The sequence below is a fragment of the Aplidium turbinatum genome, chromosome 13 (assembly GCF_918807975.1).
Source record: "Aplidium turbinatum chromosome 13, kaAplTurb1.1, whole genome shotgun sequence".
NCBI lineage: Eukaryota > Metazoa > Chordata > Ascidiacea > Aplousobranchia > Polyclinidae > Aplidium > Aplidium turbinatum.
Genome location: NC_137484.1, coordinates 4,943,166 through 4,969,900, shown reverse-complemented (window position 1 = coordinate 4,969,900; position 26,735 = coordinate 4,943,166). Strand labels below are relative to the sequence as shown.

General features: G+C 39.7%; 1 protein-coding gene across 1 annotated transcript in view; it reads right to left on the bottom strand.

The window, feature by feature from the left end:
* LOC145782077 (splicing factor Cactin-like) overlaps positions 1 to 26,735 on the bottom strand; it is a 47,825-nt gene that overhangs the window by 6,989 nt on the left and 14,101 nt on the right. Inside the window, exons 2-8 of the mRNA XM_082593813.1 lie at positions 14,313 to 14,394; positions 6,275 to 6,378; positions 5,491 to 5,650; positions 4,937 to 5,032; positions 3,960 to 4,206; positions 3,226 to 3,308; positions 2,788 to 2,923 (exon numbers count right to left, since the gene is read on the bottom strand). Of these exons, the coding sequence (XP_082449939.1) occupies positions 2,788 to 2,923; positions 3,226 to 3,308; positions 3,960 to 4,206; positions 4,937 to 5,032; positions 5,491 to 5,650; positions 6,275 to 6,378; positions 14,313 to 14,394 (908 nt within the window). The remainder of the gene's footprint in view (positions 1 to 2,787; positions 2,924 to 3,225; positions 3,309 to 3,959; positions 4,207 to 4,936; positions 5,033 to 5,490; positions 5,651 to 6,274; positions 6,379 to 14,312; positions 14,395 to 26,735) is intronic.

Below are 26,735 nucleotides of genomic sequence, written 5' to 3'. Positions count from 1 at the left end.
TAATGGCTGTTTCTTCCATTTCTGCCAAGCTCATTACAGAAAACTTGCTGCCATAGGAGCAACACATGAATACCATAATAATAAAAGCTTCAGTTTGAAGATGCGTCATTTTTCTGCTCTCGCGTTTGTTCCCACTCAAGATGTTGTTGAAGCTTTTGAGGAACTCTCCGATGATGAAGAAATCCCTCCTGAATTTTTATCCTATTTTGAATTCACCTATATAGGAATTGAAAGGGGAAATCGACAAAATAGGAGGAGGGACCTCCGGCAATTCCCCATTGCTAGTTGGAATGTTTATGCTCGTTTTGAAAATTCATTGCCACGTACAATAATACCGTCGAGGCCTTTCACAATTCTTTAAATAAATCCGTTTGTTGTACTCAGCCTAATATTTGGAAATTAATCAATGCCTTAAAAAGTGAAGAAGGTTTAGCCCATGCGAGAAGAATTCAATTAGAAAGAGGGGATACACTTCCCATGCGAAAAAAATACCGAGACTTAGATGCCCGGCTTAGAAATCTTATTTCGAAATATGATAGTAATGATAAAATGTCATATTTAAGAAGTGTGGCCTATAATATGCATATATTTTGAATTTTTAAAGTAACCCCCATTAGGCTTCACCGACATGCCTTTGTAAATCCCTGTAATTGATGTTGTTATTGTTAACTATGAAGTGAAAACTTGCTGATCTGCCATGCACAACGCACATGACACGAACTGTTATGTTGCCACCTTTCTTAATTGTTTTACACTTTGTATATTATCATGGAATCGTCCGAGTGTTTTGATGGATGTATTCTCATTATTTGCTTTCTGTATGATCGCTTTGGTTAACACACGAGCAACAATAGTAATCATGTAAATTTCTGATATCAATTAAACCTTCCCCATACTTATCATTCCCGCATGAAAGTTGTTGCTACTTTCAATGTCTAAATCAGTGGTTCCCAACCTTTTTGACCTTGCGGCACCCTATCAAAGAGATAAATAGTTTGCGGCACCCTGGCAAAACTGGATCAATGTTATGAGGTTTCTGTATTTCAAATACTCAAATAACTGTATGAAATAACATAGAATGAGTTTTACAGTATAGCGCGCGTAAATAAGTGTATTTATTCAAAAGTCAGTGTGAAATTTGGGCTTGACTTCTTGCGCAAAGTCCTATAATATCTGGGGGCACATACGATAAAGTCACTCGCATTTCTTCCTCGACTATAAGCAGTCGTTCACGTTTTTTAGTTTTTATGTTTGTTAATACGGAAAATCTACTCTCACATAGGTATGACGTGGAAAACTGCAGAAAAAGCACAATAGCTTTCTTTCAAACGCAAGGATATTCATTTTGAATTTTTATCCAGAACTCGTCGAGAGGCATCTGCTTGTGCGTAACCTTAAAATTTTCATCGTTACGAATGTCAATTAATTCGTCTTCTTCTTTAAGATTCAATACAATATGAGAGTCAAGTAAAAGTGGATTGCTTACCCATGCGTTAATCCCCCCAATGCTGGCATGTGAATAAAATATATTGCTTTACAATGGTTCCCAAACAATCGTGTAATTTTATAATCGTTGCAATTTGACTTTGTGCGCCGTGAAACGTAAAATAAAATCATGAAACCTGACAATAATGATGCGTTTCAAACGTTTTTATGGAAGGAGCAGCAACGAGTCAAGATCTCTTTCACGCTGTTTTTCCTGGGTGAGAAACAAAGGCTTCCGCTAGCGACTTCCCCACTAAGCGACTCCAGAAAGGAGCCGGGAATAATTGCGAGACGCGAAACTGAATACGCTCTGAAACTCGGTTTGAAGTAAATAAATTCCGCACTTAACGGGTTAGGCCTAAAGTTAAAATAAAGAATGGGCCGCAGTATTGCAATATCTCAATATCTCGCGGCACCCTTGAGCATTGCAATTGGCACCCCGGTTGGGAACCACTGGTCTAAATGATAAATTTATGATGTGATGTGCCTTTATTACTGCGAATTACCTAATGTACATTTTCAAGTTTGCTACAAATTAAAGTAGGCTACTTCATGAATTTCGCTTAATACATGACAAAGATCAACGTCAAAACGTGATAATTACATCTCGTCGCACCAATCTGGTTGCAAGGGTTCTAAGTTTAGACTATTTGAGGAACAATGCTTCAATACAGAAAATTTGCAAATTAAAATTTATCACGCCTTTTATCACAGCTGGGTGCTAAGTTTAAACTATTAGAGGAACAATGGTTCAATACAGACCCACAGCTGGATTTCTTTCGCAGCTATTTCTTACTCAAAGACGGGCAATCTTCCGGGTAGCAATTTTCTCGACGGCAATCTTCCCACACGGGCAATTTTCCGGCGGGCAATTTTCCCACGGGCAATCTTCCTGTCACGAAAGCTTCATCGTTCTCATTGCACAATCGTTTGAATAAACGTGTGTTCAGAGCGTGCGCTTCAATTTTATTCACTACTTTGATGGCAGTCTTCAAGGACAAGTTAAGACGAACGCTCATGTTTTTGATATAAAAATTTAAAAAAATTAAGCAGATGAGAATTTAGTGTAAATCTACTGTTCATGACAGGGTAAGTTGTTGGTATGTGTGTAACTGCACCGGTTTACTTTCAGCGCTCCCCAATCGCCCAGTTTATAGCCAGCGCCCCATTCAGGGTGGCAAACGACCCAGAAGGGCGCTGGCGCTCACTTTGGGAAACACTGATTTAAGAAATCACCAAATCAGTTTTCTCGGAATCGGATTTCTTCGAACCGGGCCATTCCGTGATCAGACACCGACAAACCTGTTTCAATCTTGGATTTGATGTTAGTTTTGAGCGCCAGCAACTGTGTGTATGTTTTGCTTCGAAACAAAGACGCCACGTCATCGTTCACCGCTTTATTGACGCCCTCTCTTCTGACGTCACGAGAGTTAGAAAACTAGAAATTGAAGCAGAAGTTAACATTGAACGAAAATATTTCGCATCATGTTAAACCAGAACATGCAAACGGCCTTGATCACTCAAACTTTACGGATAGAAAACAATTGTGGTTGGTTGCAATCATAGGTCTAAAAAGGTCGCCATGGGTACAATGTATCGAACAAAACAAAATAAAGCTAACGCGACCGTGACCGCGACCCGAGGGATTAGCAACAAACTATTGTGGGGATTTTTCACGATTTCTTCATCATAGCGATCAAATTAATTGTATCAAGCATCATATAAAACATGGCAACATACGCTATCAGCTGAAAGCTTCCTTAGTGTTTGGAGCTCATCGGTTGTCACCACGGTGATGTCCTTCCAAAACTCAACGTTGTTACCTGTGCAAATATTTCTGTTAAATACTGCAACTTATAACATAAATACAAGATTCGTTGAAACTAACTCCGCATCTATTCACAAAACCACTGCATTGAAAAATTGGTAATGCGAGAACTGCCGGATGGCGAATGAGTATCGAGTATTTGAATCGGAAAATAAGGAACAGTGTTGCCAGTTGCCTCATGGAATTTAGGTGAATTGAACCCACACGAAGCAGTAGTTAATCACAATCTCCAGGCCACAACAACCACGTAGCAAGTTAGTATTGCTTTGTCTTGCGCATGATCTACGTAACCAGCATTTTATCCACTAAAGATTAAGCATCTACATCTTCTCATAGATTCTAACAGTATGCAAATTCGAGTCGAGCGGTAACCACTGTAACTATTCAGGGGATCAATAAAATAAAATTCTTTCAAATATTGAGTTGCTAGTACAAAGAAGCCTGGACGTCCCAGGAAGACATGGAGTGATACCATAAACGATGACAGGAAGCGGTGGCAGGTGGATCGTGATGAATGGAGACTGAGGATGTGCCTTGCCAGACCCCGTCCTACCCTGATTCTAGGAAATGAGACGTAAAACAGGGAGAAGAAGATTGAGTCTATTGCTACAAACCCCGTAAATAGATTTATGGTATGAAACGATACCTTGTTCCAGCTCCATGTAAACCTTGATATCTTCAAGTAAGTCTTCCAAGTCAGTCATGGTGAGTCCATTCAAGTAAGTGTACGGCTCATGCATCTCCACACCAGACAAGTCCTCGGCTCCCTCCTCGGCACTGCTGGCGTACTTGGCCAGCAGGTCTATCGGCTTAGCTCGGCCATCTTGGATGCGGATGCGTGATCGGAGTTTTGCTTGTTCGAGATGGAATTTATCTTCTTGATCTTCCCAAGCCTTTATGAAAAGGTCAAGGATTGAAATGTAACAGAAAACAAATTGATAATGATATATATTATACCGGTACAATGTATATGTATGTATAATTGTATATTTGAGGGTTACTTCAAGCTGCAATTATGCGGATAAAAGTAATAAAGTGATGAATGGCTCTTGGCTGGTTACCAAAGTTCAAAACAAGCCTCTTTCTCTATTTTGCCTCAAAGATGTGTGGTCTTCATACCGAAACATCGGGGTCGACTAGTTGTCTGCAGTAGCTCTTTCATTTCTCTCTATTGCTGGTATCTTTACTTTTTAAGTTCTTCTTCCTCAGGTCATCCTTCACAGTGTCCTATGTTTTTTTGGTCTTCCTTTCTTCCATTTTTCCGTCACTACCTCATTCCAAACTCGCTTTGTCAAATTGCCAAAGAAACAAGTCGCGTTGACGTTTAAATGCCATTAAAGTATTTTGCACGAAACAAGTCAAACTTATTAATAGCTTGAATCAAAAATAGAAGTTTTGCGTGAAGTGCGAACAATCTCGTTTGTTAAAACATTGAAAGAAACCACAAGGTTGTGTGACAAGTTAGGTATATTTTTACGTACGACTATGTTCCATTACCAGTGAGAGCCCTAATTTTGACTAAAACAAATCAACTCTTTGATTGCATAATGCATAGTGAGAATTTTATAGAAAAGTTGCCCAAAGAATCAAAATTATTGTTACACTGACAGACCGACTGGTTACCTTAAAATGTTCGGCTTCTTTGTCTCGTTGCATCATTTCAACTTCTTCGTCGCGAAGTTGCCGCTCTCTTTCTCTTTCCAGCCGTTGTTGCTTGACCTGGCAATGCATGAACGTTACACATTATCTGCATGATTGCCACCATGCAACCCTGGTAGCATGTCAACAAAAACAAATTGAATGGGATTTTGCAACCCCCAGGTTGGGCAGCCTTGCTCTGTACACACTAACAATTAAAATGACTGCTCTATATAGTAGCCTTCCAGTGTAGTCCGACAACATCGCGAATCTGTGGGAAAAGGAGAGATCCTCGACCCCAAAGGCTCATACGACGAAGAACAATTAAAATAAAGATTTTTTTTATAATCTTGCCTGCATCAAACTTTGTTCCAAACCCGAACACAATGAATTGCGTTGTCTGTCTCATCCATAAATATCATTGCATACAACGATGGTGACAATGTGAAATATGTACATCAGAATGGTACGTGAGTTGCTTGAGGCTGCCCGATTGCAAGTTTTGTTGAAATTACAACTTAGACATATTTAACAATCACCTTGGCAAGTTCAATTTTATTGGCATCTTGCTTTTGTTTGATTAAGTTTTTCTTCTCATTGACAGCCAAGTCTTGCAAACCCTGCTTTTCCAATTTCTTGTGCCAGACAAAGGTGTCCAATAACTTGCCATCACCGAATGGATTGTCTGTGTTGGTGTATCTAAAAGCCAACAACATAAGCTGGTCATAGAAATACTGTAAAGGACAAGTGAATCTTTAGCAGAGCTGTGGAATCAGGCGAAAAATATACGACTCTGACTCCTCGGTTTATAACAAGCCGACACCGACTTCAGTGTTGCCAGATTTTGTTTCATTTTTGTCCTCTATTTTAAAAATTATTGTTCACTAAAGTTGTGATCAAAATTGAAACGGCGACTTTCACAAAAAATGACAAGAACAAACATTTCTATTTTCGAAAAAAATTCAAGCGCAATTCAAAAAACAAGAAAAATATGTAAAAAAAAAGATTGCAAACAAAAATTTACAGTTCATCGTTTTCTATCAAACCGGAGTCGGCCCTTTTTTTTAACATCTCCGACTCCGGACATATGAAAATCCCTCTAACACTTAAGCCCTGATCTTTACACTTCAACTGCATTGACTACAAACTCTGTAATAATAAACATGAATATTACACAATGTTCAATATTACTTAGTAAAGTATTCGTTAGTATTACTAGACATAATCAACATGAATAAATGCTTTGCAAAGCAAAATAATACATGATATTACAACACATTACATGTGAATGTTGTTCTAACTGAAAGAAATGGCATAACTCACCCCATGTACTCCTGGTCCCAGCCCATTTTTTCTCTTTTCTTTCTCTCCTTTTCTTCCTTTTTTGCTAAACGTCTTGCACGCTTTTCTTCAGGAGTTTCAAGAGCCTGAACAAATTTTACATTATTCCAAGCTTATTTATATCATTCTTCAAAGGCTTTTTTAAGGGTCCACGTCTTTTAGGCGCAGACAGTTAGGCGCCGGTCAAATAGGCGCGCACACTGTGGCGTCCGGATATTTAGGTGCGGAGCACTGTGGCGCCCGTTCATTTAGGTGTTATTCCTAGTAAAAATCTGCAGATAGTAACAGCTCAGCTTTGGCAAAACCTAGTCGGGGTTTTGACGGAAAACTAAGTTACTCTTCACTCAAGCCTACCATCCGCTTGAATATAAGCTAAAGTATATTTTTTACTGATGTTTAGTGTAGTTATTGGGCTATTTGACTTAGCTAAAAGTGAACTCAGTCATGTTCGGAAACTTGAATAATTTCTTGATAAAGCTGTCGCCGACGCAAACCTGGACAAACAACAAATAAATGCCAAACACACGCATTAAAAACACAATAGGCTATATTTTTCTGTTCTATACAACATTTTGTGTGAAAAGCATTGCCGGATAAAGCAGCTTCACTGACTCAAGCCAACACTAACAACAAATAAATGCACGCGTAGACGCGCATTAACAAAACAACATGTTTTTCTGTTCAATATAACATTTTGTGTGAAAAGCATTGCCCTACCTTTCAAGCTGATACAATCTGCAGACTTTATTAGGAATAGCACCTAAATAAACGGGCGCCACAGTGTGCGCGCCTATTTGACCGGCGCCTAACTGTCTGCGCCTAAAAGACTTGCTCCCTTTTTTAAGTATAGTCAAGTAATGTAAAAAAAAATTTTTTTCAGAAAGGTTGCCCTAGATTTTTTAGTTATCAAGTATGACCACTAAAGTTGGTCACAATATACAGACCATGTATGTCTATCATCCCCCAAAGAAATTTTTTAAATCCATGAACTGGTTTGAAGATTATGCACAAAAAACCTGAAATGTTTTTTACCCCAGCTTTGGGGTAAAAAAAAAATTTCATGGGGTAAAAAAACGGGTCTGCTACTATTCGGTGAGTCCGATTCGGTGAGTCTGATTCGGTGAGTTCCTAACTTCTAACCTCTAACCTTAACTCCTAACCCCTAACCCTAAAACGGCAATGATTATTAGGCTACGGTACCCGATAATTTAAAAAAAAAATTGAAAAAATCCCCCGTTAAGGGATCGGACTCACCGAATCGGACTAACCGAATCGGACTCACCGAATCGGACTCACCGAAACGGGCCATTCCGAAAAAAAAACACCTGTTAGTATAGCAGCTTCTTCTTCTTTATTATTATAATATTGATTTCATATGTTTTGCTATTGATTTCATATGTAGTGTAAATGATTCTCTACCAGAGGAAAGAAGCTTTGTGTAACTCATATATCAAGGAGTGTGAGAGATGCTGAACCCATAGTCGAAACCGACCGGATGGGTCATCAGGCCTCGAAATTTGTATTTTTTTCCGGCGGTCAAGCATGTCCTACCGGACTGGCCCTTTCAGCGGACATTAAATATCTCAACCGGACATATTTTTTGCATGTAGATTTTGCGCAAAATCACACTACAGTATTGTGTAGTCGTGTTTGTAGAAGAAGATTTTCTACAACAGAATAACTCTGCAATGTCCGCAGCAGTGGCCGAGTGGTTAGCGCGTTGGGCTCGCAGTCGAGAGCCTGCATGTTCGACTCCAGCCACCCGCACTTGCTGTTGTTTCTCTGGGCAAGAAACTTTACGATAATTGCCTCTACGCAGTGATCGATTTCGAGTAATGGGTAGTACCAAATTTAAGTCATAAGTAAAGTAGACAACCGGAAACAGACATTGCCGTCGACTGCAGTGTGGGTCAGGGGTACGTCGGAAGGCGTACACCGATGCACAGCGCTCAAGTCCGCTTTCCCGCAATGCAGGATAAAGATACGACAAACAAACAAACAATGGTTGATGGCTTAATTAACCGACCCTGAAGTATACTGGAGCAGATTGCTTGCAAATAAATCAGTGCGTTAATGACAGTCGTGTAACGACGCAATAAACACAATCGAAAACAACAATCCAAATTTCTTTATTACAAAAACAACTACGATCACTTATTCCGTGGTTTTCGCGTTATAGAATCAGTGTGCCAAGCGATTACTGCCGGCGCGGGGTCGTAAATCTCTAGCTCAGGACCGTCCAGACAAATGCGCATCAGTGACTCAATATCAATAGTGTTAGCCCTCAATAGTGTTAGTGTTAACTAACTAACACAATAGTGTTAGTCTAACATGCTCCCTTCCGTGCAGAAATTCTTTTTCTATCAGTATCAGCGTGAATAAGGTCGCCACATGCGCCTAAGCACGTGCGGAACCCAGCTGAGACTTGCTTCTCTGTGACGTTTCTTTTTAACAAACGATCAATGTAACGCAATAATCCTCATTGTTAAAATTAGAATACATATCCTGCCGAAAAGTTCAGACAACTTTATTTCAAGGCAACATTGCAAGGCGTTGAAATGATGTAAAAATGGCTACTTTTGCCATCAGCTCGTTAACCACGCCACTCTAATGTGATCTTTAAAGCAATAGCCTGTACTGTACTATTATTGTTTCAGCTCCGTATTTGTTCACGTTAAACAAACAATTGTAACAATTCAAATTTAAAATATCTTTTAGTTGCATTAGCTCTATTTTTGTCAAGAATTTTGCGGCGATCATTTATGACCGACCAATGAGTCGGCTTCGGCAGACATACGAGGTCATTCCGGAGGTCATGTCCGCCATGACCGCCGGAATTTCGAGGCCTGGTCATGATGATGATGTAAACGATTTTGCCCACAATTTTTGTATGCAATTTTTATTAAAATACACATTAATGGTAATGGCAAGGGCACAGGAGGGGTTGGTATCATGCTGGCTGAAGATTGGTGGGAGAAGGTATTCGAAGTGAGACGCATTTCCGACAGGATACTCTTAGTGCGTTTAGTTGTGGGTAAAGTTGTGTTTGCTGTCGTCTGTGTTTATGCTCCCCAAGCTGGGCTCAGCGAAGATACCAAGACTCAGTTTTACGAACAACTTCAGAGCCTTATCACCACTGTCCCTGCCACTGAAGAACTGTTTGTGTGCGGTGATTGGAATGGCCACATAGGCAGCAATCCAGACGGATACGTAGAAGTTCATGGTGGGTATGCCATTGGCCAACGCAATGAGGAAGGTGAAAGACTACTTGAATTTGCTGTAGCAAACGACCTGGTGATAGGGAACTCCGTATTTAAGAAGGACCACAGACATCTGGTCACTTACCAATCTGGAGAAGTTTTGACGCAGATTGATTATATCCTATATCGGCGCAGGTTCAGAAAGCATGTTACATTGTTACAAATGTAAAAGTCATCCTGGGTGAAGAATGCGCATCCCAGCACAGACTCGTGGTGTCGGATATGACGGTACAAGCTTCACACAAACAAAAGCGACAGTTTAAGCCCCGCATAAAACTCTGGCAGCTTAAAGATCCAAACAAACAAGCTGAGTATGCTGAACTCTTTGCCTCCAAGATTGAAGGAGCCCATACAAGCACCACTGTAGAAGAGATATGGAAAACTCTGAAGGAAGGAGTCACTGAAGCTGCACAAGACACTTGTGGTGTTTCATCTAGGCACCGATGGAGAAAACAAACCTGGTGGTGGAATGATACAGTGGAAAATGTTGTGTAGGAGAAGAGGAGATGCTTAAAGGCATGGAAGGCAGGAGGAAGCAGAGAAGCGTACAACGATGCCAAAAGAACTGCTAAGTATGCCATATACAATGCTAAAACCTAAGCTGAGAAGACACTATTTCACAATGTCAACTCAAAGTCAGGGACCGTCTACAAGCTGGCTAAGCAAATGCGGCGTGACAATCAAGACGTTAGTGGTGATAAACCCACCAAAAATGATGCCGGTGAACTCTCCCTCAACGAGGAAGGAAGGAAGGTCGCTTGGAAACAATACTATGAACGACTTCTCAATGTAGAGTTCCCCTGGAACCCGGATAATCTCTCAGATGAACCATCTGTTGAGGGCCCTAGTGTACCAATCACCACCGAGATGATCGAAAGAGCCATCAGTAAGATGCGCATGGGCAAAGCTCCTGGTCCTTCAGGAATAATAGCAGAGATACTGAAGCCAACAGGCGAAACTGGAGTTGCTCTTATACGAGATCTTGTAGAAGCTATTGTTAGCGAGGGTCGTATACCAGCAGACTGGGAAGAAAGTTACATCGTCAATATCTATAAAGGTAAAGGGGATGCCCTTGATAGGGGTAATTACAGAGGCTTGAAGCTGCTTGACCAGACCATGAAAATACTTGAGAGAGTGACAGAACAATTGATTAGGCAACAAGTACAGATTGATGAAATGCAGTTCGGCTTCATGCCAGGCCGAGGTACAACTGACGCCATCTTCATCATCCGTCAACTTCAAGAAAAACACCTTGCCGTAAACAAGACTCTCTATATGGCCTTTGTAGACCTAGAAAAAGCCTTTGATCGAGTGCCAAGGAAGGTGATCTGGTGGGCCATGCGAAAGCTGAGTGTTGAGGAATGGCTAGTACGGATAGTACAATCAATGTAGGTACCTAAATGCTAGGAGCTGTGTGCGTGTTGGGGATGGACACAGTAACACTTTCAAAGTAGGCGTAGGTGTGCATCAGGGTTCTGTATTGAGCCCACTGCTCTTCATCATTGTCCTGGAGGCCCTGTCACTCGAACTGCGCACAGGCTGCCCTTGGGAGCTGTTGTATGCGGATGACCTTGCCATTATCGACACCTCATTGGAGTCACTAGTTGACAGAATCGCCGCCTGGAAGAAGGGAATGGAAGCAAAGGGCCTAAGAGTGAACATGGGTAAGACCAAAATAATGATCTCTGGCATCAACCAGAACTCCCTAAGAAGATCAGGAAAGCACCCTTGCTCGGTATGCCTAAGTGGAACCGGTAGCAACTCTATCTTCTGCACCAATTGCTCCAACTGGGTCCACAAAAAGTGTAGTGGAATTAAAGGGTCACTCAGACCGGACCCACACTACTCATGCCCACGCTGTCAGGGCACAGCAAGACCAATAGATGGCAGGCCGGTAAGCGAGGTTGAGATTGAAGGTGGCACACTTGACGTGGTAGCTGACTTTTGCTACCTTGGTGATACCATGTCTTCTGCAGGGGGGTGTGAGCATGCGGCTATAACTCGGTGCAAGTCAGCCTGGAAAAAGTTTAGAGAACTTCTCCCTATCCTCACAAGCAAGCAACTTCCTGCTGCAACCAGAGGACAAGTTTACTCCAGTTGTGTGAGGAGTGTCATGCTCTATGGCTCTGAAACGTGGGCTACTTTAGCAAGCACCGTCAAGCGCCTACAACGTAATGACAGAGCGATGGTAAGATGGACCTGCCTGGTCGGGCCTGAAGACAACATCCGGTTTGAGACTCTGCTATCAAAGCTCAAATTAAAAGACATCAGTGAAGTCCTCCAATTAGGCAGACTGAGATGGCTTGGTCATGTTGAGCGCAGCTCAAGCTGGATCTCACAGGTCAGATGTGTCAACATCGCAGCACAGCGGGGTCAAGGTAGACCAAAACTTTCTTGGGAAGAACTTGGAAAACGTGACCTTGTAGCCCTGAACATGGACTCTGCCAACCCAATAAATCGCAAAGTGTGGAGGAGAAGACTTCGTTCTCGACAGACAGACAGGCCACACCCTCGACATGAGGATTAATTCTTGGCCTGTATAATCTAAATTGGTTGATGATGATGATGACATTGTGAAATCGAAAAGTCTCATTTCTGCAATAAAAACAGCAGCAAGACAAAAGATTGTGTCTAGTATACTTATGCAGTGCCATCCTGAATTTTATCTGCAGCTCTAGTTTGAACATGCGAGTGGGCGATTAAATTTCGCGAATTGTGAATCCTAAAAAATCAACCAGCAGTTTGTGAATAAAGATACAACTAAAAAACACCAGACAGGAAATAAAAGAACAGTTTGTGTATGTATAATTGTATGTGTTGTGCACTATTGATCAATAGATCACTCTGTACTCTTAATCTGCACTATTGATCGACTAACCCACAACGCTAACCTTAACCTCGGACCCTCAATTCCAACAAACATCAATTGATTGTGCATAACACATGCATACATTAGCACTGATGCATCCAGAAGTTTGTTTTTGTATTTTTTGGTGATTTACTGCTTGGCAGTTGACACCAATACAACGGAATGGCCCGATTCGGTGAGTCCGATCCCTTAACGGGGGATTTTTTCAATTTTTTTTTTAATTATCGGGTACCGTGGCCTAATTATCATTGCCGTTTTAGGGTTAGGGGTTAGGAGTTAGGGTTAGGGGTTAGAGGTTAGGAACTCACCGAATCAGACTCACCGAATCGGACTCACCGAATCGGACTCACCGAATAGTAGCAGACCCCCAATACAAAGCCAAAACATTCCATGAAATGCACTGGTTTTTTTACCCCAAATCAACGAATTTTATTGGGGTAAAAAAAACACCTCAATAATAATTTACACAAACATTTGGAGGCCCCAGTCTTTGTTGCATCTAGTAGCCTCATAACATAGTACTCACAATATAATATTCATACTACCTATCACTAAAATTTAGCAAAAACGTTTAATAAACTCCTCCGAACCTTTTTTTGCACCCTTCGCTGGTCATATTTACTCTATTTAACATATCTCTTATTTGTCAAATCCAATGTTTTTCCTCTACCCCTCAAAGTAATCACCAGAGACCACTTAAACAGACACTAAAAAATTTGAGTGAATATCTACTCATTTTAGATGTGAGATAAGTGTTTTTTTTTACCCCAATAACCCCACTATTTTTTTTTACCCCACTTGACTATACCACATCAAAATTTAAAAAATAAATTAAGACTGCATTGCAATAGTTGCTGTTATGAAATAAATATACACCACATTATATTCTCTTTTAAAGCTACAGTATTCTCATTTTGATATAGAAAACATCAGGATGAGTACCACAAACATCAAACGCACGAGATCGATCAAACTGGAACATCATTGTACAATGTACATCGAGGGCTGTATCAGTGTATCAGCCATGATACCTACAGAGAGACCACAAACATAAGAAATAAACCTCAAATTAATTCAAGGGGAAAATTTTAAAATGTTTGCGGAAACTCCGATCAGCGACATTAGCTGTGTTCTATTTTTTTTCTTGATCTTTTCAGGGGACGAAATCGGTGGACAAAGTGTTCAGGGGATGGAATAGGTTGCATCCACCTCACATAAAATTTATCCCAAACACATAACAAGCTAGAGCTCAGCAACCACATTGCGGAATTCATTAAGTTGAATCAATGCCTTGAAAGGTAATACAACCAGCAAACATTATCTGAATATTTTGGGAGTATACTATCTTCTAAAAGTTCAAACTTTCTTTTACAATTAGTGATATCTTTTGAGTTGACAATGTTCAAACTGATACAATCCATGGCATTATAACATGGTCCGAATAACTTCAACCAGAATGACACAATCTGTATGCAACCATACCTGAATTCCACAAATCTATATGCTGCTTAATGCACATGTGTTGAAAAAATTATTTGCAGAATATCTTAATTGAAACGTATCGTATTAGTGAAGAAGTTAGGTAGAACATATGGAAAGACTGTAACAATCATGAGATAGAAATATAATTATTGTGTCCACAGAAATGAATAGAAGGCGAGATGAGAATGAACTCTATATTGGCTGAAAAGACTTTCATTGAGATTACCAAGCAAATGTTATGATTATGTTGTCCAACCACTGTGCAGTGTGCATGTTTGGTACATGCATGTGTGGCATAAAAATATCCTGGTTTGTTCAATCAGATAGCCGTGATGGTTGTGACAAAGATTTATATATGGTACAAGCAATCACATTGAAATCATACAAGACATTCTTTTCTCTGTCTTACCTTCATAATTTCTTTTTGGTTCTTTTTTTCTTCTTTTAATCTTTCTCGTTCTCCTTCTAGTCGTGAACGATATTTTGAATCTCTGAAAATTTAAATAAGATATTTATTTATATACATTTCTTATCATTTTAGTAAACAGAAATGACATAATTATATATAACATGAAAAGTACATGTAACTTAAATGCTTTGCATGTGAAAACTACAAACAAGTGAAGCATGCTGTTGAAAGAACATAGCCTTCCAGTTTCCATTCTAAAACTGTCGTTCTACTGAACGGACGTGTTTTTTTTTCTCTGCTCTCTGGTTTTAAGCATAATGCCAAGTGAGAAATCTAGAAAGTCTGGTGCTTCTGTAAGAGAAAACGACTCAAACAGATCTGTTCAAGACAGCGTGGATAAGGTTTGAAAACTGCTTGCCGAGAGTGGAAGAATTGATAAATAAAACAATGGCAAAACTGGTACAACAGCACGAGGAAGAGGTTTTACTACCGTACTTAAAACTGAAATTGATCAACTAAAAAACAGCCAACTTTATCTGCAATAAATATTAAATATGAAGAGTTGAAGAAACAATACGAGACCGTGGTGAAATCAAACAAGGTACAGGAAACTGAAATTGAAAAGCTAAATACTAGTGCAAAGAAATTAAAAACCAAAACAAACGAAGAATGTATCAAATTAGATAATCCAGAACAATACGTAAGACGACAAAATCTTGAGTTTGTCGGAATACCTATGAGGAAAAATGAAGATATTTGCAATATTGTTATTCAACTGGCCAGCAAGCTTGATGTAGAAGTAAAAGAAGCTGAAATTATAGCAGCACATCGCCTACAACAAAAGGATGATGCGAAACCACCTGCGGTCATTGTGCGCTTCAGCAATTGCAACGTCGTGCACAACCGCATTTATAAAAATCGTGAAGCTGCTCGAGACCAAGTATTCCCAATAGAAGGAATGAGAGAACTGTACATCAACGAAAATTTAGCACAGCAACGAAAGAGGCTTTTCTGGCTCTGCAAACAATACCGATATATATGTAAGAAAGAGTGATGGATTCGATTCAATTATAATTAACAAAGAAGACAATCTAAAAAAGCTGTGATGGTGGGTGTATTTGTTCCTCTTTTCTTTACTTATAAATTACTTTTACCTGTTTTTAACTGTTTTGGAAATGTCACAACAGTATGCTTATGGAATTAATAGATCGAGACTTTAGTAGTAACTATTGAAATGTATGTGAAAAACACACAACCACCAGTGTCATAAAAGAATTACTTACTAATGCAACATCAGATCTAACCGTTTGTCATGTTAACATAGTGAGTCTAAATAAAAACTAGATCAACTCCTTTCTGACATTTTAAAACCAATTGATATACTCTGTTTGACTGAAACACGACTAACCACTAGCACTGAAAGTCTCGTTCGGCTTCCTGGGTACAAACCAATTAACGTCAATTCCAGCACAAAAGTAGGAGGAGCTGGTATCTACTTGTCAAATAAATTAATTTTCAATAACTTAGACACTGTCCGCCTTAATTTAAAAACTGCGAAGACATCTGGGCTGAAATCTCGTTGCCTAACAATGAGTTCTTTATCATCGGATTGATTTACCGCCATCCTTCTAGTGACATAAGCTGCTTTCAGGAAAGCTTTATTAATTGGATTAAATCATTCAAACCTAAGCAGAAGTATCTGATTCTAGGTGACTTCAACATAGACTTTGGAAAGTATGTATATATAATGAAAACAATAAATTCAAACTTTACTTTGATGAAGTTACCGCTGCGGGTGCGTTACAAGTAATAAACATACCAACTAGAATAAGTACAACTACCAGCACAACTATAATATTGATCATATATAATATACACCAACTTCTATTTGAATAAGACCTTCTGATGATCCGTTAGGTGAGGTGAAACAATTTGTAAAGGCTTCAGATAGTAATAACTATATTTGATTTAATATACACCAACTGTTTACATGCCCATAAAATGAAACCAATTTCAAGTGACGTATCAGATCACTTGCCCATTATGGTCAAAACAAATTTTACGGTATCACATAAACAGCAGTCGAGGCCATTGATTAGAAAAATCACTGCACAAAAGCTTGAAAAATATCTAGCTGAACTTGACTCTATCCTTCAAACTCCAACTGCAATAATAGTATTGAATGGCTTATTGCTAAAATGATCTTCTTAACAAACCTACATTTTCCTAAAGTTAAACAAACACGTAAACAACATACCTCATCAGGTAAACCTTGGATTTCTAATCATATCTTGAAGCTTATCAAAAAACAAAATAAATTTTTTTGAAAATTTCTCAAAAATAAGGATCCCACAATACACTGTGAATATAAACAATTTCCTAAAAAATTAACTCGCATAAAAACTAAAGCGAAAAAGGCTTGTTACAAAGAAATATTCAAATTGGGTAGGAGTTCCTCAGATACTTGGAAGACTATCAACAGGATAATACGTAAACAAAACAAAACTAATGAATTACCATCCAAAATCTCTCTTAACAATCACACAACCACAGAAAAACCAGAAGAAATCAGCGAGGAAATGAATGTATAATTATTTTGTATTATATTGGTCATAAATTAGCCAAAAATAAACAAATTACAGAAATACTCTCAAAATGGACGGTCTAGCCCTGTTTCCTCCATCAGCTGCAACTAGGGGTGTTCAATTTCGATTATTTGTATATTCGAAATTCAATTTATAATATTTTCGACTTCCGAATTTCGAATATCACAACTATTCACCACACTGCAAAATGTGATTTTATTGAAAGAAACGCCATGAAAATTCGCTAGAAAACACGAAAAAACGCCATGAAAATTTGCGAAAAAAGAACACAAAATAACGTCTACAGCTCCAGGCCCATGTTGGTGTTTAAGAACACAAGCTGATCGACATGGTCACCCGTCAGTAGAGATCTCAGCTTCGTGGCGGTCAGGCCAGCTTTTGAAAACGATCGCTCCGCTGGAGCCGAGGTTGCTGGGATCACAAAAACCTTCTCGGCTAGCTTTTTCAGCAGCGGTAGCTCGCCTTCGTTTGCTTTCCACCAGGAAAGCGGATCAGCTTGCCCAGAAGCAAGCTTCTGCTTTATATAAAATAAAAAATCTAGAAAATCTCGTTTGAGATTGAGCTGATTTCATCATCATCACTGTTGTTGGAGTCTTGCGTCTGGACCCTGCCCATGGAGAAGAGTTCCGTCAGAGTGGTCTGGCGTCTTCGCTCTTCGCCTGTGTTGGCTCAACGTCGAAGCTATCGGAATCGGAAGAACTGACACCTCCCGTTGGCTGCACGTGCGTGGAAGTCAACGACGTTGCGCACGACTTTCCTCAACGCACGTGTGCAGGACTGGCCGTTGGGCCGCGAGAGCGTGTGATACTCATGTGATCGACGATGCGTATGCGTCAAAGTCTTTTTTCGCTTGCAAAATGCGACAAGACAGATTTCGCGTCACTCCCGTTACTTTCAACCGCGTTCAGCCGAAAGGGCGGCTATAATTTCGAATATTTCCGATACGAAAACGAATTTCGAATATCACCTTAATCGAAATCGAATCAAAAATCGAAATTGAACACCCCTAGCTGCAACCAACAGATGATAACAAAGTAATAAATATAATTGATGACCTCAAGCATAATAAGTCCCCAGGATACAATGACATTCCTTTGACTACTATAAAGAGCTCCAATTTCTTAATAGCTCCTTATCTTACCTGAGTCTTTAATAACTGTATGGTTAGTGGACACTATCCTGAAGCTTTGAAAATAGCCAAAGTCATACCTATCTATAAATCAGGCTCCAAGCAGGAACCTCAGAATTACAGACCGATATCGATTTTATCGCCTTTCAACAAAATATTTGAGACAATCATTCACAAACGCTTGGCTAATTTCTGGGAAAAAAATAAACTCTTCTCCCCTTTGCAATTTGGATTTCGCAAAAACTACTCAATTAATTTAGCAATTACTCACTTTCATGAAGATATCATAAATGAATTAATGAACTAAACAACAATCACATTGTGTGCTCAGTAGGGTGGTCCAAAAAAAAAAAAAATTTAAAATGTTAATGTCTCATCCTAAAATATTGTTACCATTGATGCGAAAATGACATACGTGAATTTTTAAAAAGATTGGTTGATATTTAGAGGTTGCTACCGTGTTTTGAAGTTTCACCGTATATGCAATACGGTTAAACATATGGTATAACGGTGTCATCTGGAGCAAAAATATTGCAATGCAATCAATACTGAATAGTTTCATGTCAAACTAGAGATTCCAGGGATCTGTCAACAGTCTGTGTTCTTATATCAGCAGAAATATATTTCGGCTACCGTTACGAGCCAGCGTCAGTCTTTCGCAATACTGCTAAGAAGTTGCGCCACACAATGAAACAAGCAGTTTGCCAATTGGCATTGAGCCAAGAGCGTGGCTGATACAGTCCTATTACCTGTTTGTCACACCTCATACTGCATTGTTAATTTGTTATGTTTTCAATCTTAGGTGGCTGTAGTCTTCTAGGTTGTGACATTGAAGTGATTATTATATTCTTGGCTAAATTTGTTGATCAAAATACAGTTCTGCACGTGATTGTTCAACAACATGGTAAGCAATTATGATAGTTTAACAAAATAAAGCATGTTATACAGTGTTATGTGTATTTTATACTACACTAGCAATTTAATACTGCTTACAGTTAAACTTTAAACATTTTATTATTTGTCATAATATATTTAGAAGAATTTTTTATTAATATCCGTAAATCGTCCAAAGTGTAATAATCAAATTGTATCAATTCAGCACGCATAATATATGATGAATATTTGTAAATGTAATGTTTAATTAATCATGTTTGGATAATTTAATAATAGCCATGCTATCTTTACTGTGAAGCTAAAACCTCAATTGCAATTGAGGTATTAGCTTTCTAGATATGGACCAAGGATCGTTTCAGAACAAGACTAGGTCAGAAAGCGAGGCAGACTCCGACTCAGCAGCAGTCTAGAGCAGTTAGCTATCTTTAGTCTTTACTGTTTCAGATATCCAGGCGCTCTACACATAGGCGCCGGGTTTTGAAAATTGCCGGGGGGCAGACTTTCTAGCCGACTGATTGCTTACATTCAAAATGCTGATGTTTGTTTGTCAGCATTGATGTTTGTTTGCGTCTATCTGCCATTGTATATCGCCAAGCTTTATAATGTAGGCTCAGGCCTCGAAAGTCCCGGCGGACATGTCCGCCGTCACAGCATGCAGTAGCGGCGCCACGGGGTGGACTGGGGTGGACATGTCCACCCCACTCCTATTTAAGGTCAATTTTGTAATTTGTCGAGATCCGATGAGAAAACTTGGGGGGTGTATGCAGGGAGTTAGAGGGGGCCTAGTGACTGCGTCATAAATTAATTTCAACTTCTTACGTATGAATTACTTTTGCAGCATTGACATAAGAAGAAATGAAGAATCTTCATTGTTATCGCTTTGTTGTATTGATTGATTGTAGTAGGCTTATAATTTTACCATTTTGAGGTGATGGCTTTTATCACAGCTGAGACACAAGCTTTGTAAGACCTAATAGGCAAAGGTTTTGATGGGGCCACCAACATGTCAGGCAAGGATGACGGTGCACAGCAACACCTAGTTGCAGCGGGTGTCAAACTGTCGGCATATTTTCATTGTTTTGCACACCAATTAAATCTTGTGCTTGAGCACAGTGTTGAAAACGTAGCGACTAGCGACAGTCAAAACAATTTTTAAAACAATTGGTAACATCTACCACTTTATGGACTGTTCTTCCAACAGACATTTTTTGTATAAAGAGCATTTGAAAAAGGAGGGAATCATGTCTGGAAAAATTGCATTGCACTCGTTATCTGATAGGCTACTAATAGATGGTCTGCAGGTTTAGATGATCTGGATGTTGTTATTAATGTAGCCTATATCCAGCACTGCTGTCAATGTTCCGACAAATGTCAAACGAAGGTAATGGTGTAGCTACTGGTTTGTTGTTCCGCATCAAGCAAACTGAATTTGTTACTGCTAGTCTTATTCCTCATAAATGCTTTTCGTTAAATAAACAGGCTTCAGATTATTTAAAAAGTGAAGAAATAGATCTCACCACTGGGGTTGCTGCTATCAACGACTTGGGGAACGTTCAAATATTACATAACGCTTTTTTCCGAATTTTTAACCCCCCCTCCCCCATGTAACGCTTTTTCACTACAAATTCAGCACAAAAAACTACCATTCCGTACTCGAAAGCGTTACGTAACGTTTTGCTTGAACCCCCTCCCCCCGATGTGACGCTAATTAACGTAACGCTTTGCATAAACCCCCCCCTCCCCCTCGAAGGCGTTACGTAATATTTGAACGTTCCTTTGACAAGAGCATTTGACTCACTGCGTTCAGAGGAAAATTTTAACAAATTGGTTTTCATCTCATCGCTGTTTGCGGTAGAAATCAAATTACCAGTGAAACCACCACGCCGGCTAAACGATGCCGCTACCCACCAAACCATTTCCGAGATGGTCAGATATTATTGATGGGTTGCAACAGTCTTCCGTGGAGTGAATCAGAATCCATTACAGAAAAGTTGAGAAGAGATTTTTCTTTACCCTTTGACAGAATGCTAAATGAACTTAAAAAGCGTTAGGCTACTCGGATCAAGCTTGTGAATTAATGTCAAATGCAGCTGCATTTTATTTCACGCACATGTCTCTATCAAATTTGCCTAAAGTTGAGTATTTAGTCAAATTCTATAATTTCGATGAAAATCAGGTTGAGCAGCAATAGGATCTTCTTTTCTTGAGATCAGCTATAATTGTCACAAGTGGAAACTAGAATTTAAAAAGCACCAAACTGGATTGACTAAGACCGCGTGGTTAATTGTGTTTGCCTTCACTTTTGAAATTGTGTGGACAAAACGACCTTAAATCATTTGTACAGCGATTTGTTTCAAATTTTTGCTACTTTGCCCATGACTGTGGCGTCTTGTGAACGTATCCACAGCAAAGTTAAGACAATAAACAATTATCTGCGACCTGCCGTGTTATCACAAAGACTTGAACATCTGGTGCAGATCAGCAGTGAGCGAGACATTGAAGATAACACTGATCTTCAAAAATTGGTGGAAGCTTTTAAGCTGACCTGCGAGCGCAAAATAAACTTTAGTGCAGTGATTCTTAACCTATAGCTATTATTGGGTAATAGCTAAGATTTTTAAAATTGATTAAATCTTTATCCTCGGACTGGGAAAGCTTCTTGCAGAGCTTAATCCTGTTTAAGGGGCCACCCAATAAATTTTTATGACGCCGCCTATCATTGCAGCAGCTCCATGACATAAAATAACGACAAGCTTGCTAACATCAAGATCGTAGTCAGCAATTCCATGGACCGCATATAGGAAATGTATGGGAGCGTTTGGCCCCATTCTATTCTTTTGTTCATAATTTAGAGTGCGCTCAATGGAAAACAAGCTTTTGCCCCCTTTCAATTTCCTTTGTTTATTTTTCAATAAATTTCACAACCGAGCTGCAGTGAATCACTTCGCAATCGGTAATCTTAGTGACCATATTGTACGGTAGCATTTTACCTCGAAATATTTTTGTCCACCCCACTCATTTTTGGCTGGCGCCGCCCCTGACAGCATGTGATGTCCGCGGGCAGTACCATCTAGATCGGTCATATTTGTCCGCCGAGAAATAACACAGGAACTAGCGATACAAATCGTCATTGCATAGCACAAACAATTGTTGCGAGAATATAATTTCCAGCGCTTTCTAGCGCGCATCTAGAAAATGTGAATACTGTATCCCTTAGCTTCCATTCAAGGAGGAAAACTTTCTATTTTTACGTTGCTTCAAGGATTGATGACATTGAATCAGCGTAACAAGGGTGAATTCTTCGCTAAGAATCGATAGGAGTACAGGTACTTTTACACTAATCACGCGCAATTTAGTTCAAGTTTTACGTCACAATATCTGGCTTTGATCTCCGAGTAATAATGATATGGCAAGGTTGGTTACTAAATTAGATTATACGAGTACGCTATTACAGCAAGATGCAACAAAATTTGTTAAGTTTTGGTATTACAGTAAGAAAGAAAAGACCCAAGGAAAATTCACTTTCGCTCACATGACAAGCAAAAATAAACTTAAAGAAAAAAGCCTGTGAAACTTTGCACAGCAGAAAATAGTAGCGTCATTGTAGAAATTTTCCGACTCCTGCCCAGAGTGTTGTGACGCAATAAGCCACACGACCTCGTTCGGGGGAAGTTAACCAATTATGTGACGCATTGACCAGCTACACGGCGCTTTGACTCTTCAAGCGCAAGTCGTTGGTCTGATGAAAGCCTTTCAGAGTGACTTTACTGATTTTTTAAAAAGCCTTCTAAAACCGTAGTTATAGTTCTGAAATGGCGAAGAATTATTATCAAGATAAAGTGATTAAGCACGACGATCGACGGCTAAAACTGTTGTGTCCGCCGTGAGACTTGATTCGTCCGCCGAGATAGCTGCTCAGACCGGACACGTTTGTCCGCCGTCAACAAAAACGAATTTCGAGGCCTGTAGGCTACCGTACTTCGAATTATATGCTCGTCACTAGGGTGTACCATTTTTCAAAAAGTTTTTAGAAATTAGTGCGGCTATGTATTACGGGTTTCCACTTTTGTTAAAAAGTATTTTGGTGGAGTTTCAGAATTTTCCCGCCAAAACTGTGGTTCTGCCGCCATTTTGAAAAAATGGAGGCAGATGAGATATTATGAAAATCTACAGCCTTAAACTGGCGCAATGTGATCATATAATATGTCGATTACGGGGTTTTTGGGGTCACAGAACACGAATATGAAGTCAAAAACGCTCTACGGCAACAATTTTGTAAAGTGAATTTTGACATAAGATGTGATCACACTGTTTTGGACTGCATATTTACATGAAAAGAGCATTTTATTGTCATTTTAACCTTGAAATGCATGTATTGTATGCAAAATCTTTTCTAGTCGGTGTGATTATATCAATCAGTACGAGGGAAAAATGAACATGTACTTTCTCGTGTACTTCAGATCCAATAAAAATCTACTAACTAGTCTACAGTAACCTGTATATTTAGTTGCTAACCTATACCTACTTACTAACTAATGGGCAGCAACAGCAGAGTACCCCACGGCAGACCAAAAGGTTCGAAAAGCAGAAGTAAACTCTACCAACTGGGTAAATGCCTTACTTCTACACGACGAAGATCATCATAAGCTACAATGACTCGAAGAGGAGCTAGTGATTCTACCCAAGCTACAAGATTCAGTTATGTCACTGAATGAGACGGCCGGTGAAGCATACCGGTTATTGGCACAAAGACCAAAAAGAAAGTACTTCCTTATTGGAAACACTAGCAAAGACTAAGTGTTTCTAAGCTCCCTAAAAGCTCTGACGTTCTAGCTAGGCTGTTGTTCCTCAGAGACGAAAGTCACAGAACGATCAACCAATCCATCGTGATAGCAAGGGAGGAAATTTGCCAGGTATGGAAACATCATTTTGGCGTTGGTTTGGTATTTGGTAAGAAGAACGAGAAGCAATCTGGAACAGACAAGGAATCGTGTAAGCTTATTGTTAAAAATGCGGATATAGACCGGCATCTGAGGAATTTGTGTGAAACTCGGTATCAACGAGAACTTGATTCCAGGCGTGAAGAGGAATAATAGTGATTCATTTAAAAAACGTTTGCGTGATATGGAAGAAAAGCTCAAGGATGCTCTGAACATATGTAAGACTACCTCGCTGTCAATTCGCATGCATTTTGGTATCATTGACTGGGAGACAGATCTGGAACATCTGAAAAATCCGCTCCAGCGAGATCAATTAGGTTGCGCATTGTGCACAGATACTCTGTAGAAGAGACGGGACTTCACTAGAGAAAAAACGACACAGTACAGCTGGTGAAAAGAAATATAAAGACGATGTTGCTGACAATCTTAAAACAGTGAAGTTGGAGTACAGATGAAGAAACAGAAAGTGACAGTGACAACTGGAAAAATTCTGAAAGGAAGAGAAAGAAAATGAATATTATGTCGCCTACAGCTTTAACATCTGATCGACTTTAATTGAGCTATCGGCAAAGAACAATGTTCGTGGCTGCTGTGGCTCAAGCTTTCGGCATACAAGTCGAAGATACTAATATCTCAGCCACAACAGCTCATAGACTGGCTAATAAGACTAGGTCCTCTCACTCCCAAAATATCAGAGATGAGCTCCAGGCCCCTGATTTGGAAATAATTTACTGGGACGGAAAGATTCTGAAAATGGGAGGATATATTTCATCAGAACGGTTAACTGTGTATATGTGTCTGACGTTAGTTTTGATGATGAAGGTAATGCAGAAATGATGCAGCTGCTGGGAGTGCCTGAGATACCAGACGGCACCGGATCATCTCAGGAACAGGCCGTAATAAGATTGGTGGAAGACTGGAGAATGAAAGTTGTCATTGGTGGTATGTTGTTTGATACGCCTGCTGACAATTCAGGGAGGTGGCAAGGTGCTTGTACATTGCTGGAGGCAACAATTGGGAAAGCAATTTGGAACATACTGATCAAGAGTGGCTACAAATGCCAGTATCAGAATGGAAAAATTTCGAAAATTCATGAGAAACTAAACAAATTCGCTTTGAACGTAAGGGTGGTCAACGATATTGTGGAACGCGGGATTAAGCTATTCACTGATTTTATTGGCAGGTGTTCTGACGAGAGCCACCGGCAAGCTCTCTTGGTTGTTGTGTAACGGCACAGAGTAACGGCACTCTGGTACTGTGTAACGGCACTCTGGTAATGTATTGATAAAATACCGCGAATTGAAATCAATCGGGACTGAACCATAAGGAATAGCATGCAGAAGAAACAGGGATAGATCATGGCTAAGAGTGATTAACTCAATTTGTTTGTAAATGAATCGTGTTGTTATTTCAAAAGTTTGACAAAAGTTCAGGATTATTCATTTTGGCGTGAGGTATTCTTGGTCAGGTTGTGTCCATGTCTGTAAAATTTCACCATAAATTTCAAAGGGTAAAATTTCACTTTGCAAAATTGTTGTCGTAGAGCGTTTTTGACTTCAGATTCGTGTTCTGTGACCCCAAAAACCCCGTAATCGACATATTATATGATCACATTGCGTCAGTTTTAGGCTGTAAATTTTGATGATATCTCATCTGGCCGCCATTTTGAAAAAATGGCGGCAGAAACACAGTTTTGGCGGGAAAATTCTGAAAATTCACCAAAATACGTTTTAACAAAAGTGGAAACCCGTAATACATAGCCGCACTAATTTCTAAAAACTTTTTGAAAAATGGTACACCCTACTCGTCACTTTGAACTTTAGCTCTTAATACGCGTAGATACTAAACGGAGCAAACTGCACCTCGTTATTGACACTCCCAAGAAAAAACAAAGCAGAAGAAATCAAGAAAAACGTTTTTCAATCATTGTTACAATGCTTCAACGGCACCATGCTGGCGTTTATCAGCTATCGTACTTCTGTTTCTTTTGTTATCTTAGGAACAGCGCTCTTGTTGCAACAAGTAGATCTTTTAATTGAGATCGATCCGCAATGAAGGTCAAACTAACGCAAATTTGAACTTAGAAATATTTGCTTTAGGATTTTTTTAAAAACAATTTGCGGGGGGCAGCCACCCCGAGCTAAATTCACGAGGGGGGCGCCGCCTATGGCTCTACAAATATCTGGCTAATCGGACAACGTTCAGCTGAACTGAAAGGCGCCAAATTCCCGTCTAAGCGCGAGATACTGTTCGTCTTGTTCCATCATCATTTCACAAATAAAAAGTCTCTACATGAGAGCGCGACTGTAGTCACGGATGAAATTCTATGTATGCGAGTATGCGACAAATTCAAGTATGCGACAACAAGAAGATAGCCAGAGTTCGATCTTACAAGATTCCGAAAGCAGAGAGGAGGACAGCACATGTACCAGTACGACGTACGAAATAAGTCAATCCAAGCAGAAGAGACGTAAAACTATTTGTCCAGATCTAGCTACCGTATTTGATCGTACAAAAGTCAGTGACCGTAGTGCAACGTGTATTGTGGCTACAGCAGTCAAAAGTCTAGGCGAAAATTTGGAAGATGTGGTATGCAGTCGCTCATCGATTTGTCGCAAAAGAATTGAATTCAGAAAAAATGTTGCGAGCAAGTTGAAAGATGACTTTGCGCCATCCGTGCCATTGGTCGTTCATTGGGATGGGAAAATTTTATGCGACAATACTGAAAAACAAAGCGTAGACCGTCTTCCGATACTTGTAACTTGTAAGCGGTGCAGACGTCAATCAACTATTAGCAGTACCTAAACTTAGAGCAGGCACCGGCAAAGGAATGGCTACAACACTGAAGGAAACA